The sequence below is a fragment of the Phoenix dactylifera genome, chromosome 15 (assembly GCF_051530095.1).
Source record: "Phoenix dactylifera cultivar Ajwa chromosome 15, Ajwa_hap1_PhDact_Kaust_v1.1, whole genome shotgun sequence".
Lineage (NCBI taxonomy): Eukaryota > Viridiplantae > Streptophyta > Magnoliopsida > Arecales > Arecaceae > Phoenix > Phoenix dactylifera.
Window position 1 is genome coordinate 19444127 of NC_143204.1, and position 18884 is coordinate 19463010.

The 18884-nt window shown below is 35.1% G+C and overlaps 1 protein-coding gene across 1 annotated transcript; it reads left to right on the plus strand.

Moving 5' to 3' along the window:
* The first annotated feature begins 3025 nt into the window (after nucleotides 1–3025).
* On the plus strand, nucleotides 3026–18097 carry MED6 (RNA polymerase transcriptional regulation mediator-like protein). Its single transcript, XM_088711645.2, has 5 exons — nucleotides 3026–3444; nucleotides 3572–3746; nucleotides 6106–6175; nucleotides 14108–14217; nucleotides 17760–18097. Exons 1-5 carry the CDS (start codon nucleotides 3182–3184, stop codon nucleotides 17922–17924), a joined length of 783 nt encoding a protein of 260 aa, XP_088567771.1. The 5' UTR covers nucleotides 3026–3181; the 3' UTR covers nucleotides 17925–18097.
* The last annotated feature ends 787 nt before the right edge of the window (nucleotides 18098–18884 follow it).

Sequence of the window (18884 nt, forward strand, 5' to 3'; positions counted from 1 at the left end):
ATTCTTCTTCCGATATACGTGTGTAGCTTGGACTCAAATAGGTACAGAATTGGGATATACCAATCTCTAATCCAGCCCTACTTCAAAAATCTCTCTTCTCCTGGGGGCAGCCTTCTCTTTTTGGGATGAGCAATGCAATAGGGATAACTCTCTCCTAATGCCCTTGGACCTCTAAAGCCTTGTTGAATGTGGGAACGAGCATCTCTAGCATAAACAACAAAAGCTGTTACTAGAAAGGTCGGCTGACACGGTGACAGCCTCAATGAAATCTATTTATGAGTTATACAAGTTATGCCATATCATCATTTTAATTAAAAAGTTAGGTTAGTGTTTGAGAATTTACTAGTTTGATGGATGAGGTAACATCAGCCCTTACGGTGTACTAATATCTTAAAAAGACACTAGCTCACCATAACCTCGCATATTACCATCCCTGCACTTGGACAATAATAATGAAATAAATGGAGAAAGTATTGGACAGAGCTGCGGAACCTTCCCCGAAACTCAAATAAAATAAAATAAAATAAGTTTTTTACATCAAACCCTGTCCTCGATATTTTTTCACAAAATAATCGCCCGCTACCTTGTTTGAAGATATGTTTTTCCGGAATCCTGCGAATGTGCACCTTGTCGTTCTTAGAAATTGTCATTCAACCCGCAGGTGAAGTAAATTATATTAATCCGTAAGAACGAGGCTCGGTTATTTCGTTTATGACTATATTTGCTAGATATATGCTTGTAAGCTAATGTGTAACAGGCTCATTTATTGCCGTTTTGTAGCTTATTGAGATATCTGTAACAACCCAGAACCTCACCCAAAATGGCTAGCCGGAAGTTATTATTTGGATTCCTTGATTCTGTATAAATACCCAAGATCCCGTTCAAGCCCTGACGTCCTCGTCAGGCTAAGGGTTCAAATCTATTCAAATCTAATCACAAACACCATGATCGGCTCGTGGTTAGCTTCAATGGATCCGTGCTGTAGTGTCCTCTAGTTCACATAGATTATAGGCCGGATCCGCTCTGATATCATTTGTAACAACCCAGGACCTCACCCAAAATGGCTACTCGGAAGGTATTATTTGGGTCCTTGATCCTATAAAAATATCCAAGATCTACCCAGCGAATAATCGATGTGGGACTAAACACACGCCCGCATGGGTCCTCACAATGTTTCACGCTTTCGCGTCTTGGCAAGTTATTCTATAATCCATAATTATATAATTTGTTAATTCATTAGGTCAAGTTTGATTCTACAGTTTGCTCATCCTTAATGAATCAAATTTACATGAATCAAATTTTTTTATTTAATTATATAATTTAATACTAAGATATGTTGGGTACATTTTTATTTCTAAAAACAAGATTATAGCAATCGGGATAAAAAGATACGCTTTATGGTATTGTTTTAATTTTCTATTATAATTTTTTATTTTTTTAAAAATAAACTAAGAAATTCTTATTTTTGCTATTTTCTGAAATAATAACTCATGTCTTTTACCACCAATGGCACCATCTCCATTAATATTGTCATCGTTGCCATGGCACCATCTCCATTAATATTATCATCGTTGCCACTATCGTGTCGCTGCAACCATCTTGCTAAACCACTCTCATCATTATGATCTTTGTCATATCATCATTGTCACCCCCACCGCCATCATAATAATTCTTGTATATGTCCCTACCATCACCATCTCAATCATTATTATAATCATATTTATATTTTAAAAATAATTGATTATACTAAATATATTTATATTTTAAAATTTGGAAATAAAATAAAAACCACATGGCACCCTAGTTTTTATATTTAAATTTATAATATATTTCATGAATAAGTTTGTTTAGATTTTCGAGGCTTTTATTCCAATATCATGTTATTGTGCTTTTTTTTGGATTTAATTTTTTTGCATTTTAGAAGTTGATCTTTTTGCATGAAGAATTCATTTATAGTGGTGATTGGTTTGGTGCGGTGTATTCTGTGAAAGCCAAATTTTGTGTAATTCAAAAGAGAAACTTACGGCACAATTTGATTTGCCATTAAAATTAAAACTGAAATTGGAATGGATTGGAATAAAAATTGGAGGGGTTATATCTCTAAATTATTTGGTTCATGATCGAAATCAAAATTAAAATTAAAATATAATTTAAATACTAAAAAAGAGTAAGGATTAAATTTTAAAGAATTAAAATATTTTCATTCTCTTCTAATATCAAGATCAGAATAAAAATCTTTCCAACTAAGCAACTTGAGATAGAAGCCGCTCATTCTATTTTTATTTTTATTTTAGAGTCCGGCATCTTCCAACTAAATATTTTCTTATATCCAATATTGTTTGACGTGCTTATTTTACTGCGTCAGCTGGTCAGTGCTCGGCTCGCCAAAACTAATAAAGTGAAGTGACAGCTAGAAAATCGGCTTGTTGGATCCAATCTAACGAACAGTATTCCGTGCCGTCCGATATTTTTTTAAAAAATGAAATATATTAATTCATGTATATCCTCCAATAGAAAATCAAGTATATAAAAATATATTTATAAAAAAATCTAATTTAGTAGAAAAATATCATACTAAATATATCATAATCAGCAATCAAAATTATCCCTGATCAACATATTTGTTGCTTGAGTTACTTAAAAACTTAAAAGTACAGTGAAAACCATCTAAACCTGCAAAATAATGGGTTAAATATCAATCTAAATCGTGGACATTGCACATAATATAGATTATCTTTACGTCTCAAGTAAATTAAATATTAATAATATCAAAATATTGATGATTTTCGTAAGTTTGTATTTTTCATGACATTTGCTTGAATTTAATAAAATATTTCAAATACTAATACTTTTCATATTATTTTTTAGGTTTTGATATTTTTGTTATTGTTGGAATGAAAACTAACTTTCACCGAGCATTACGTTTGATTGTTTGATACATTATGATTTCTCTAACATCAATCACGTGACAAGGTCGTGATTTGTAAAAAAAAAATAAAGAAAAATATGTTTAAAATAAAATTTTGAAATCCTATTTTCTGTACGCGGTTTCATCTCTCTCCACCTCCATTGCCTGCCCCATCTCCCTCGCCTTCTTCACCACGCCTCTTTCCCGGTCTTCTCTCTCTACACCACAGGCGGCGAACTACTACTCGAGGTAGCCGGAGAAGAGGACAGTTCGATGGCGGCGACGCCGCTTCCACCGGCGGGGCAGGTGGCGGCGATGGCGGCGGGGGGCGAGGGGAACCCCCCGGGGATGCCTCCGCCGCCCGGGACGGACATGACCGGGATCTGCTTCCGGGACCAGTTGTGGCTCAACACCTACCCGCTCGACCGCAGCCTCGTCTTCGACTACTTCGCCCTTTCCCCCTTCTACGACTGGTCCTGCAACAACGAACAGCTCCGCTCCCGCTCCATCCACCCCCTCGATCTCTCCCACCTCTCGTTCGTACTTCTCCGGAAATTTCCTCCTCCCTTCTCTCTTTCCCCCAATTATTTTTCCCCTTCGTCCTTCGTCTTCTCTCTGAGTTCATTGTATGATTTTTTTCGTTCTTTTGCGTGGGATTTATAGGAAGATGACGGGAATTGAGTACGTGCTGAGCGAGGTGATGGAGCCGCATCTGTTTGTGATCCGGAAGCAGAAGAGAGATGGGCCGGAAAAGGTCAACCCGATGCTCACTTATTATATTCTCGATGGTTCCATCTACCAGGCGCCGCAGCTCTGCAATATCTTCGCCGCCCGCATGGTGAGTTCCTTTTTATTGTACTTTTTGGACTGCGTGAGCGAGGATTTTGCTGCTTATTGGGGGATAATTGATGATCGGGGATAAGTTTTCTGATATGAAATTTTATGCTTTTTTAAGGTTAAAGAATTATCGTCACGAATGCAAACTTGACAATAGAAAATACTGACAAACTTTTATTTATCATTTGTTTGTCGTTAATTTGGCATGGGCCGGTGAAGAAAGATTGGATTTGGTATGAAATTTGATAAGATTTTCCCAGCCATATTATTTTGTTTGCTACTCTAGTTTAATTCTTTGTGGGTAACATTTAATAGCAAACATGTCAACTTTGTAATAGAGAATGAGGATGATGATGCGAAATTGAACCGATTGCTTGCAGAATTTGGATAACTGCATTTTCCTTTCAATCAACCATAATCAATGTAGAGCAATGCAATCAACAATTAAATACAAAATTCAAATATAAATACCACATTCTTCCAGCACAATTCCATGGGAAAATCTGCTGTAGTGGCATATTCACTTGAGGCCAGGTTTCCTTTTCAGATATAAATTAGGGCAACAGCATATTCTAGTTTCGGAAGTTGGCCTTTAGAGCCTTTGTGAAAATTGTTTTTTGATTTCTGCCTTACCTACTATAACTGTACTGAGTGTGCTAATGGAAATTTTCATTTTTTTATCATAAAAAACTGTCTGGTCGCCAGAAAATTTGACATTTGTCTGGGTTGTGGAAATTGATCATGTTTGCCAGCACCTTATTTAAATGTTTTGTTTCGGTATATTTAGTTGGTAGCTTGATACATGATGAAGAACCAGATTAGAACTTTTTCTTTATTTTTTCAAGTATTTGTAAACCTCAATTTTCCATTCAAAATTGCATATTGTAGAGATGATTTGCCAAATATTTGTGATGGACTTATAGCCCATTGGCCAGGAATAGACTTTGAAAAGGTTACTTAATCTTTAATTTGAAATCTTCATTTGTGTTTTTAGATTTTCATATTATTTCGACATTTAGCAATTGAACATGCCCTAAGTCATATATAATGTGCATAATTGATAAAACTACTTTCAAGATATATATTGTAGTCTGTAAATTTATTTTGAACTTGCAAGTAAAACTTAGAAGTTGTAACATATTATCATTATTGCTTTAGCTCAAGCTGCTAGAGATTGTCAAGCTTTATCAGACTTAAAAATAACCTTTCAGAGACCTTTTCACTAGCACCAAAGGAAGCACTCGTGTTGCAATTCTTCTTTGAATCATGTTGATAGTCTTTGGAAAAATTGCCATCTCTAAACATACTACATCCCCTCCAAATTAATGTTATCATTAGATTTTTTTCAGTTAAGCTTGCATGCATAACTTTGTCCTCTTCTATAGCAAGCATTTATGCATTTATTATCAATAAAAAATTCCTGTGGTGAATATGCCTTTGATTAGGACACTTTGATACAAAATCAAGCTTACCAGACTGTTATTTTCTTCTTTTGGGAACCCAACTTTAATATTTTTTCATGATTTTGTAATGCTTATAACAAAGTGTTATTAAATTTATCAATCTCTGCCATCACACTTTTGTGCAAACCAAAATGAGAAAAATGGCACATGTGCCTCTAACAACAACCTTGTTATATTCCCCAAAAAGCATACTTGTATGCTACATCATTTTGATCATCATGCTTACTGCAGAGGCTAAGTTTTGGTATGTTAGAGCATTAAACTATTGATACTACACTATTATTATTAATGAGTTTATATATTTGTTGCATAAAGGAAAAAGGACCAAAGGTGTTATTTAAAGTGAAATTGGAGAACCCTATGATCACGTCAATATGGGTTTCTAGTTTTCTGAACAAGAGGAAAATGTGAATTAGGTGATGCTTGTCCCCTACTCGATGATTTATTTAAATCAATGATTCTACATCTGTTTTTTTTTCTTTTTTTTAATTTAAGTTCTTATGATGTCCTTTAAGCTCTTATGGTTGTAGAAATGGCATTTTGGCCTCTAAATGAAAGTACTGATAAGGTTACTAAAGAACCTCATAATATTATTTCTATTGGCATTATAGAGGAACCGAATGCTTCTGCATTAGGTGTTAATTTGTGCTAGACTCTTTATGGTGCTTTTATAGTTCATGAATGTATGTATGGCGTAATAAATAAAAGTAACTTATTGTTGTATTTAAGTCTGACTGGGAAAGTGTTTGTAATCAAGTGTTTTGGAGTTATAGTTTTATAGAGAAGTTAGGCAAGAGTTACTATTATCTTCCAAACTTTATTATCTTAAACATTGATTTGAAGTCACTCTTGGAAGATTTCTCTCTTTTAACTATTACATACCTCAATTCACTGCAGGGCAGGGCTCTTTATCATATATCAAAAGCTTTCAATACAGCATCCTCAAAGTTGGAGAAGATTGGTTATGGTATAAGATCAAAAAGCCTACACACTTGCTAGTTGCTACTCTTATTGAATAATTTAGGATTTTTTTATTATGTTGATTATACCTACTTCATTTTTTGCATCTAAGTATCTGGTTGTGCCACTGCAGTTTTACATTCATGATCGCACTAAAAGAAACTTCGATATTAGTAGCATTCTTACTAATCTGAAAAAAATGGTCATGTGACGACCACATGAGGTGGCTTATGAAGGCATAGGCTCACCTAAGGAAGGGATTAGATGAGGGTTAGGTCCAGAAGTTCTGCTGCTGTCTTGTTACTGGGTGGAAACTTGTGTTTTGCTATTATTGAAATCTCAAGAGATTTCTTTTAGGATTTTAGAGAGCTATAGGTCAGAAGAACATTTTTCTAAAGGCAATTCACCCATTGGTGATTGTCCTTGATAGACTTATAAGAGAAAATCAGATCACAGAATTAACTTCTGCAGAGAATAATAGCGATAAGGACCCAGTTTCTATCAATGATATTTTCAGCAGAAAAATAAAGAAAAATAGAAGAAAAAGTAGAAGGATTATTCAACCACTTCGAGGGGATTGAGCTCCAAAGTAGAAGAAATTTTATTGATCCACTACTTGAATCCCTAGGCTCAAGAGGCTTACATATATATAGATCACTATGTCTTGACTAACACTAAAGACCCAATCCTGTAAGTACTAGAAAACCAAATAAAACAAATAATGTGAAATAAATAAGAACAAAAATAAATAAGAAGCTGGTGGGGTTTTTTCTTATAATATTAGGAGTCGTATCATACCTCTGTCCTTCAAATCAACCTTGTCCTCGAGGTTGAGCTGTAGTGAAGATTTTCCTCAATCAAATAGCATATGATAAGTACTTCATGCATCTTAAATATTTGCTTTTTGTATGTGAGATCAATGATGGAATTGTTGGATACTTGAGATGGTTGATGATGATGATTTCCATAGCCACTTTGGAACAATCAAATAGTGGCAACTGTTGGTGGATCCACATAAAAAGGAATCTTCATATGTTGAAGTTCAATCATGATCATCATCTGAATATGATTTCTTTGATAATTGGATTCTCAATAATATCCATCCCATTTTCTATCCTTTGATTATTTCACGACCACAACTTCAATGATTCCATCAATTGTTGAATCTTCATTGATCATCTCCTCCACACTTTCAATAATTGAATCTTCCATGATTACACTACTTTCAAATGGCTGATTGTCAATCACTAGCACTTGAGGTGGCTTAATCATTCTTGAAGTTATCTACCATTTGATCAATCATGATTGAGCTATTCCTCTCCATCTTCTCCAATATTTGCACCTTATTAGAAGCTTGCAAATTATATTTTTTCAAGGACACAATCAATTGGATGATGGTCATGGTTGTTGTTGTCATTACAAAGATTTCTATCACAATCGCCACTGCCATCACGAGTTGCCTCAGGTGGTTAGTTGCTGACAATTATGTCATTGTGCTGATTCTTATCATTAAACTTCTCTTCATGCAGATGTGCATAGGAGATGGGCATAGTGCGAGGTTGTTTATTTTAACTTCATAATGAATGTCCAGTGAAGTCTAGCGATGAACTTGAAGTTAACATTCAGACCAATCATGTGCGTAGTAGGAGAGTTGCTCGAATTGACTTTTGATACTCTTAACATATTAGTTGTTTGTCGAATTTTTACAAGCTCGCCATCCTTGTTCTCATATTCAGTTAGATTGAAGTCTGCCACACGACCATTAACAAATTTGTCCCAAGCGGCTATGCCATGGCATGACTTGAGCTAGCCATACCAATGGATGGCATCTCCTTCGAGATTGATGAAAGCAATCTCAACTTTTGATTCAGTTGGAGTTTGGTGGAAGCAAAAAAGATTCTCGGCTTGTGAAATCCATCCAATCGGATCACTGCTTTCCCACCGAGGAAACTCCACTTTTATGTGAGGACAATATTGATCTCCATGATAACCACGTCCTTGATCGTATGGTTAATTGGACAAAAATCATGATCATTGCCATCATCATCAAAACGACGATTCTATTATTAGCCAGACCTGATGCTTGATCAATTCGGCTATTATTTGCAATCATGCTAAGTGCCACAAGTTGTTGGGAAAGGTTTGCGAGCAACTCTTTCATCTCTGCAAGCTGTTGATCGGTTGAATTATTTTTTGCTTTCAACTGGTTACTTTGTCGGGCTGAATCTCTTGAAGCCATAGCATAAACTTGAGATTGGTGATGCAAAGCGTCTCTTCATGCACAGGATTGATGCTCTGATACCGAGATGATAGGAACCCAATTCCTATCAATGATTTTTTTAGCAGAAAAATAGAGAAAAATAGAAGAAAAAAGTAGAAGGATTGTTCAACCATTTTGAGGGGATCAATACCTCCAAAGCTAATAAGCAAATTTTGTTAATCTAGTATATCCCTAGACGTAGGGGGCTTATATATTTATAGACAACTATGCCTTGACTAGCACTAAAGTCCCAATCCTATAGGTATTAAGAAAAAAATAAAACAAATAATAGGAAATAAATAAGGGCAAAAATAAATGAGAAGCTGGTTGGGCGGCCCAATGCATGAGACTCTATAGGGTCTGAGGAGGGTCAGATGTGCATAGCCTTATGCATGCGCGTAGAGAGACGGTTTCGTGTTTCGAACCTGTGACACTTTGGTCACAATGGAGCAACTTACCATTGCACGAAGGCTCAAAAAGAAAGCCAGTTGGGATTTCCTCATAATATTAAGAGTCCTACCAAAGAGGAATAATGATGTTTAGAAAGTGAAAGCATAAATAATATTGGCGGATATCAAAAATAGAAGTAATGAGAGAGATTGGGTGAGCGCACGTACATGTGCACGAGAGAGAGAGAGAGAGGCCGAAGTGCGGAACCTGGCCCAAGAAACCCTTTATTTCTTCTCAAAATAATATCGTTTATAACATTTAAGTTGCCTAAAAAGCAAAGAGTAAATGTTTTTGAAGGTTCAAAAGGTTCTTTAACCATGAACTGAATATCACAAAATGAGTAAGATTTTAGAATAACCAAATGCTTTTATTTAGTTTATGGATTCAAGCTACTCAAATAGACAATTTTTGCTAATGCATTTGCATAGATCATGAGAAGTATCATGGTTTTCAATTAATATCTTCTAATCTGAAATTTGTTATCATGATATTGGAAACCTTCCACACGTGTAAACACTTGTTGCATGGTCGAAAAATCTTGTAACATTTATTTTCTAGTTTATAGGTTATACTTCATGATTAGCGATGTGGATTTTTAAATTAGATGGTCCACCATATAGTTGCACCAATTATATTTGGGCCAAAATCTGGTCTGTAGGATTGTGATGTACCTCAACTCAATGCATATGATTTGTGTGCAAAGAGACCATGCGTATTGGCCGCCTCTCTTATTTGTATTAGACAACTAAGACCACACTGGATGGGCCTTTTGTCTGTTAGCCAAATTTCTAAGATTGACTCCATTTAACACTATGCTAAGAAATTTGAAACAAGAACTTGTATAATGTCCATTTAATTTAGATGTTAGATATCATGATCAGTGATGCGGATTCTCAATTTGGATGGCCTACCATGTATTTTCCACTGACAGGACATCACCCCAAATTTGGCTGATAAGATTGTAATTTATGTGATTTGGGCTGAAAGAGGGCATGCATCAATTATTGATTGCTTCTTGACTGTCAATTGGATGGGCCCTTTACCGCACAACCTCATTGCCAGACTTGACTCCATTTAGACAATATCTTAAGAGATTTGAAACAATTAAGAACACATTATTGTTTCTAGATCCTCCCTTGTTACTCTTAACTAGACCTTTTTTCTTGTACTTAAGCTTTTTCTAACCAAACTAATTTTATCTATTTTAATAAACCTTTTAAACTCTCTTTATCCATGTTAACATGCATTGCATGTGCTTCTAGTTTTGCATGCGCATGTGTGCAGACTTACACAAATAATCACCTATTCATAACCATAACCATTAGGCTTAAATCCCAACTATTTGGGGTCAGCTTTAGAACCTCATTTACCATGAATTCTTATTTGGGGCTACCTTTGATATTATTTAAGCCTTTTATGTATCTGTTTTCACAAATTCCATTTAGGTTTTATCTTCTTGAATCTTTCAAGAAAGATTAAAGTACCCCTCCTTATTCTTGGACTTTTGTAGTATGATGTGCTTTTTATGAAACTAGTATCCATGTAGCGTTAACACTCCAACTTTTCCATCCAGTCTTGGGATGGTCATAGTAGTGCAAGTGCAGCACACACATGTACACACACACAGATTTGCATAGATGCACGTGTATACATGCATATGTTTTTGCAAGCGTGCATATGGTCAGAGGCCATTTGCATGCCCAGTACAGTTTGTTTTGAATCTTTTAATAACAAATCCCTTTCATGAAGATATAGAGCATCAAGTCATTGTTGAAAGATTATCATAGGTATGAGGTATTTTTGCCTGGGGAATCAAAGTTGCATTAGGTGTTGAAGATATGGGACTTTGGGAGACATAAAGAGTGTTTTGGTACCACAGCATTGTTGCATAGAAATTCATTTAGATTGCTTTCTACAAGTTGATTTGGAGGATTCTGGACTGTAGATGTTGAATTGTCGTATATCATAAGTAAATGATTGCATGGGTGCATGGTAATTCTAAGATTTATCATTGTTCCTTTTGTGATATAGGATAACCTAAGGGGAGACCATATATGCACCTCTAAGCTGTAATGTATAAGCAAGAATGAACTTAATAAATCTGAAACTAAACAAATGGTGAAGGCACCCTTAAATTGTTACAGAATTTATGTCTATGAAGTAAATATGAAGAATCCATGATATGTGAACCAACCTAATGCAAGAAAAATTCAACACAATGCATGCAGTGTGCCTGGTGAGATCAGAAGTAAATATTTCAGCAACTAAAATAACAATATACAGCTAGAATTCTACACAGGATCATAATTTAGAAGGTTACTTTGGGAATGAAGTTTGTTCAATCCTTGTAGGCTCCTCTAGGTAAATCAATTATCAATCTCCACACCAATCAGCAGCATTGTGCATAAGATTTTCATGGTCAGCAACTTTGGAAGTGCATCAAGATCCCTTTTGTGGTGAATTAGTGGATAGAATATGCAATACTAGGATCTGCAGTGGCCCTAAACTTAAGGTTTCAGATGAGTTTCAAAGGACAGTGGCTGGTTTGGATTGTTAGTAAATAAAGAAATGATGAAAAGGACAAAGCTAGAGCAGTTGGAGCTAGTCCCAGCTCCTTAGTGAGCAGCATATGCAGTAGTAGTAGCAGCACTTCAGTAGCATCCCTTAGCTTGGCTCTTAGGCATCGGAACCAGTAGCTGGGTTCTGCAAACTTGGCAATAGGCTGGCTGCCAAAAAAAGGCTAGCTGTTGTAAGATTTCAGGCAGATAAGTATAGGCTTTTAAGTTTATCGGTGGGTAGGTTTAGGGTTTAAAACCCCAGAAAGAAAAAACTTGAAACAATAACAGCTTAATAGAAAAGAGGGAGGAAAAAAGAAAACCAAAATGTATAGGAGAGAGGGGAGAGAGGAAAACATCATACCTTCACTTGCTCCAGAGAGGTTTCTTTGCACGAAGGAGAAGAAACTCAGATATGAAAAAGCTGAACTTCATTTCTGTCATACCATTTATAAATAGAGAAGGGGAGCGAGCCATAATAACCATGGATTTTTCTCATGACCAAAATACACCACTTAATTTTATACTACAATCAACCCATTGACATTAGAAACATAGCAGAAAACAGCAGAAATATGAAAAATAACAAAAATCAAAGAAAATACAAAAATTCATAAATCTAATGGCTAAAACAACCAAAAAAAATGAACTCACCTAATTACTAGAACTCAATCAAGTCTTGTTATATTAATCAAAGCTTTTCATCTACATCTCGTCTATCTGCAAACCTGTTCGTGCCCAGCATCTATGTCGATGGTAGGTTTGAAACTCTGTGATAGTCTTTATTAGTTCTCTCCAGCTTGGAGAATCTGCCTTAAGCGACCTATTCTTGGATTAATTTGTTGTAGCTCTTCTTTTGTTGTTATGTGTAGCTAATAATAAATTATCCTTGCCCATGATCTGATCATTGCAAATGTCCTCAATCTCTTCTCTCTTCTCAAGGAAAGGTGGTGGTGATGGTATACGAGAGGTATGTACTGTAGAAATGGTGGAGGAATGGCGATAATGTGATAGAGAGGAAGGGTCTGCAACAGGACGTCCACTCATAGGATTGCTTGTTGTTTCTTGTATAGAATGAGGTCCTTAACTGGAACATAGGCACCGGCATTGATTCTATGGATAATCTATCTTGTACAGCCTGCGTTCTTTGCATGAAGCTTCTCTTATGATGGATGCATACCATCACACTTTTTCTTGAAACTTTAAAAATATGTGATAGAGATCTGAGTACCTCATTGCTTAAAATAACATTTGATCTCATGATACAAGTCATGCAAATGCCTAGCAAATGATAAAGAATATTCACTAGGTCTGGTCTCAGGTGGCAAGGGAATGAGATCTACAGGTTCCTAAGTTTATGACCCTGGCACTCCTAAAAGGACTGTGAGCACTGGAGTGATTGGTAGAACTATTGTATGCAAATTCTACCATAAGCAAAATCTATTACCAAGAGGACACATGGTCACCTATTAAGCCCCTCCTATTAATGTAGACACTGGGTGTCAACAAATTTGTGGATAAATGTAGCATGGACTGAAAACTACAATTAATGCATTAGGAGTTAGGACTCCTAGTCACTAGGTCAAGTCGTTGTGTAGTTGGTTTAGCTATTAGATATATGAATTTTCGTTATTTATTTATATTTTTCTTTATTTTTCATATTTCTGCTGCTTTCTGCTATGTTTTAATGTTAGTGGACTGGTTGTAGTATAAACTTAGGTGGAGAGGTATTTTAGTTATGGAAAAAACATAAAACCCCTATTTGTTATGGCTGGTCCTCCTCTGTTTATTTTATGGTTGACTGAAACGAAGTTTAGCTTTTTTTATATGAGTTTCTAATCCTTCATGGAATGCAAAGAGCCAAAGGATATTTAGTATTTTAACTAATTTACTATATATATTCGAAAAGGCAAAATGGTCAATCATCAATGCATTGATTGAATGTCTAAATGCCACTTTGGCTTTTCCATTTCTATTTGATGCCAAGCGGTGTGTTCCATTTTACTAATGTTCAAACACTCTAAATACACCCTATGTGCACTATAATTATTAGTAGAGTAGGCTTAAAAACTAGGGGTATCAGAAAGGTTTACAGACTGCAGTTAAAGGAAAAAAATACCCTTTTTCTGTATCTCCATAAAACTGAAAAGAAGGAGGGTGTTTTGATCCTTGTGTGTCCTTTTCCACATTATTTGTCTTTCATTTTGTAGGTTTATGACCACCCACCGCTGTTAGTTCAGCTAGTTTGTACCTTAACTCTCCAAGTGAGAAGTCTCAGGCTCAAACCTGAGTGGTGGAGAATAACCACTCTATTCCCAGAAAAAGTTATTCTATGATCATGTAATCTACTTCCCTTAAAGTAAAATGAATTATTAAAGTAATAGAGAGATCTTTTGATAGTATCACTTTTATCTATGCAATGAAAGAACCATCCCTTCCTATTTGTTTGTCCTGTCAGATAGAAAGAACTGAGACCAAAAGGAGCCCCCTTCTTTCCCACTTTAGGAGGTGGGGGTGAAGGGGGATTTGCCATTGTACATGGTTTGATTTTCAAAATCAAGCATGCATGATGTATACATGTTATCTACATATTTTTCCTTTCCGTAAGGAATGCCAAAATTGTTTGTGTTTTCTAGCTTTGCAAAGTTAAACATAGTTTTATGTTATATTGCAGCTGAGGCAGAAAATGAAGATACCAACTCTGAATCAAAGGCAGCAAAGGAGGCCATTGACATCAAGGAATTAAAACGAGTTGACCATATTCTTGCATCATTGCAACGCAAGGTGACATGATCATATTTTCCGAATAAAGTTATTCTTGTGCCAACATTTATTACATGTTACAATGTGGTAGAGACAAAACAACATAGAATTTTTTTTGCATATATAAATAAAATGACAAATGCTTTAAACTTCTTATCCCTTAAAAGAGAAAGGGAAGAAAACTCTTGACACTCTTGTTTACTCTTGCCTGTGATTTGAAAATGAAACGTATGGATATCAAGTTTTTTTTTTTTTTTTTTTTGAAAAATGAACTGTTGGAAATGTATTAATAACGATTACATTGTACAAGGGCGTTGGTTTAAAAATTATCACAAATGTTATAAACCAAACTCTTCGAACTGTTCTTACTTAGATTACATATGAGTCTAAGCGCAAATAGACATTCCAAAGCTTATTTAACTTTGAGTAGTTTGAATGTCGAGCAAGTGTAGTTGCAAGGTATTGGATTTTAAAAATGTTTGGAAAGTTGAGTGCCTAGAAAACATTTGTATATAAATCACTTGATGCTGTCAATTTAAAAAATTAAATTACTTGGCTGAAGCAAAAGAAAGTCAAAGGACTAGATTTTAAGTGGAAAGAGAATGTGTTTGACCGTTAGAATGGAAGATCAATATTACTTTGTCTGTGCTAGTGTAGGGTGATTCAAAGATTCTGTCTGGTATCTCATGAACTGAATAGATCTAACAACACGTACATGAAATTAATTTTGCTCTCTTTATGGCTGTAATTATCCAAAATCATGAAACAGTTAAAGTGTTTCAGCATGACTGGGAGAAAATGCGCTCAGAACTTATTCTAATCCTTGGCTGCATTGCCCTTTGAGTCCACCAGAAAAGTTCAATACTCTTCAAAATTGGTAAAAAATTGTTTCATATGTAAATATTAAAATGGCAAAATTCAACGTGTAGTTTATTGCATAAGTAAAATGTATTACTATAACCACCAAGACTTGGTAGAGCTCTCAATGGACAGGCTGGTGCTTATGTCTCAATATGCCACCCAAATTTTCAGAAAACTGTCATCAGTTAATTGACATAATGAGATTGCAAATGCCATGTCCCTATATTTCATGAACTAACACAGTGCAAAGCTACATGAACACCATCCATGTGTGCACTTGTGGCTATCTTCAGTCATCTGGTTCACAAATAATAATGGTGGATAAATATCTGGTAAACTATAATAAAGTAAGTTAGAAAAGCATAAGCTTCTACTAAAAATGAGTTTGCTGGGTGAGTGTGACATGGTGTGCTGCAGGCATGGTGGCAGGCAGGTCTTTGGTCGCTGGTCTGGGTTTGCTAACACCAAATTAGTAAGGATATCTCGAATAGTAACTAGATTTGAGCATGTGCAGCTCATTATTAAATTTAAGAAACAGTAAGGCTTTAGTGATTGAGATGGGGTTTTCTGGAAAAAACCAAATATTTTTTTTTCTTTTTGAAAGGTACAGGTTTGTACTACGATATTATCCTAAATACTTAGGGTCTGTTGAGTAAAAACTCATGTGAATAAATGCCAATTTAAATGATGAATGGTTTACAAATTCATATTTTGTGGGAAACTTGTATGCAAAAACATCTTGATGTAAACTTGGAGTGCTTGTACAGTGTAATAAACATGGTATTTTTTTTTTTTTGAATTTTTTTGCGTAGATACCCTCATAAATATTGGAATTTGCGTGAATACTCTCCCAAAATTGATATTTGCATGCATACCCTTATCAAATACTTGTTTTGCGTGCATGCCTTTTTTTTTTTTTGCATCTGTACCCATATCATCCAACGTCGTTAAGAAATTAGCGGTTTAAAATTGAAACGATTGAAATACCTTTCACGGGCAGACATGTAAAAAGAAACATTTATAAAAGTATACATGCAAATAGCAATTTTGTGAGGGTATTCATACAATTTTGTATATATAGGAGGGTATACACGTAAAAAAAATCTAATTTTATTTTTGTCTATTTCAACTTGTTTTAACACTCATATTAGTCAAATGCGTGTGCCTCAATGGATTTTGTGAAAACATTGCTTAAGAAAGAGATAGATTCGACGATTGGTAACAAAGAGAATTATGGAAGTTCTTTCATTAATCATGAGATCGTTCTACTTTATTCTTCTTCATTTATTCTTCTTCATTTATAATAACTATTATATCTTATTTAATTGAAAACCAGCAAAACCAACTTGTAATATTTATTGTTATAAAGGCATATGTGAGGGCATCAATCAGAATATAGAAAGAGATTAAAATCTCTCAAAGGCGCATAATAGGTTGCAATGATCAAGTTTCTTTGCTACTATGCTCATGGGTGGAAGAACAATATTAATCATCCCCGAGCAAAGCCTAGGAATGGCAATGGGTAGGGTACCCACAAAATTTGCCTTATACAAACCCGAACACATTTAAAATTCTGCTACCCAAACCCGCCCCATCAAAAATAGTAAGTCCGTGGTGTACCCGAATCTGCCCAGTTAATCTTTATTTGGATCAGGTAATTCATGTCAGGTTGGGTACCCAATTCAAAATTACAAAAAAATAAAAGAGGGGGGGATAATATCAAGTGAAAATAAGTATAAATAATTGGAAAATAGTCTAAATACAAATAAATTTTATAGCTCAATGGTAAAAGTAGAGATCAGATGTCTTTGAAGTTTGAGAAGAGGGGAAGTTCAATGGGTTGGGTAAATTCCCAGCGAGACCATTAACCTGTTACTCGTTTGATGGAAAAAAAAGGTAATTTCATAATTTTAATTAATTTTTATTTTAAATAAATATGATTTGGTTATTGACGTCAGCTGAACCATTGTGTCAATAGTATTCATGCAAAAATAGTGTTTTATGAGGATATGCATGCAAATATCAATTTTGGGAGGGTATTCACGCAAAAATCTGCAAAAACCCATGGATTTTTTTGCATATATACTCTCTGAATATATGAAATTGCATAAATACTCTTGCAAAATTGCTATTTATATGTATACCCTTATAAATGTTTCTTTTGCATGTTTATCCATTAAGAGTATTTCAATCATTTCAATTTTAAACTATTAATATCTTAATGACATTAGATAGTGTGGGTACATCTGCAAAATAAAAGAAGAAAAAAGAAGGGTATATATGCAAATGTAAATTTTGAAAGGATATTCAGACAAATTCTAATATTTAAGAGGGTATGTACGTAAGAAAATCTTTTATTTCTTTCCTACTAAAAATGTGCTTAACCGCCTGACACGTCCGTATATGTACATATGACATTTGTGTTGTATGGCTATTAGTAAAGTAGGTAGAAGAACTTATAGTATGATCAAGTAATTCTTAAACTATTTGGACTTTGGATACATAAGATTGCCCTTTACTGTGTTGTATCTTTGCTTACAATATTTTTTCCTTAAGGAAAGAAATGAAACAGAAGCCCCCTTTTTTAATTCATTTTTCTTTTGTCTCTTTTCCTACAACATTTTTCTTAAAAGAAAGACCATGAAACTGAAGCCTGATTTTTTCTTTTTGCATTTCTTTTCTATATTGTTCTTTTTTTGCAGCTGCCACCAGCCCCACCTCCGCCGCCATTTCCAGAGGGCTATGCACCTCCTTCAAGCTCCGAGGCAGAAAAAGGGCCAGAAGACCAACAAACAGCAGACCCTCAGGTTCCTCCTATGGATCCTATCATTGACCAAGGCCCAGCCAAAAGGATTAAATTTCAGTGATAATTTGGGAGCGGTACCAGTTCCTCCAGTTTTATGAGTAGCTTTGAGTAAAAGATTGATTTCCCTCTAACCAATGTCTTGGGTTTCTCGTTCACATTTGTCTTATTTCTCCATAGACTGTAGAAAAGATTTGCCATTTTTATACATGTTGAATCCTTTTATTCTCCCCTCCACCTTTTCCATGTTAGTTCTACTTGAAAGATGGAAAGTTTCTCCAAAGTAGATTAAAATTTGCACCACCAAGCCATCAGCAAGATTACTCTCTTGGAACAATAGCAGAAAATTTATGAAACTATCCTAAATTCAAGCAAACTTCTAACCATATATCCTAAATTTCTGACTTAATTGGATGACGTAACAAGGCTGACTGTATAAAAAACTTGCAAACAAACCCCTTTACTATTTAGCATGAGATCACATGACTCTAAAGCTGGGTGCTAGATATTTTACTACAGATAACAAATGATGTAACACAAACATTTAGAATATATATTCTCTGCTTCGATCCTGTTATAGTTAAGGATTGGGCAGGATATCAGGTGGCATATCCTGTTTGCCTATTCTAATTGCATATCATATTTGCCTATTCTAATTGCATATCCTATTTGCCTAGTTAAAGATCAGTTCGTCTCTTTCTGTTGCATCAGTTGGTATTTTGCTATTGTAGTCATTAAACTCATTATATATTACCTGATACATCTCATCTTTAGGGTCTGTTTGGTTATCAATATGGAGGTGTAGTTGCACCAGTTGGAGTAAGTTGGTGAATTCTTATATATGGTTTGCTGTAGTCTATTCTAACCATATGACTGAATATACCAAAAGCCCCCAGTAAGCTGTAAATAGTAATCTTCAGTTACATCTTATTACCATTTTAACTGTATGACTGAATGCTTGCACGTACACTACTCTTTTGCTATTTTCCATTAGCCCTTTTATTACAGGGGGGGATCAATAGTC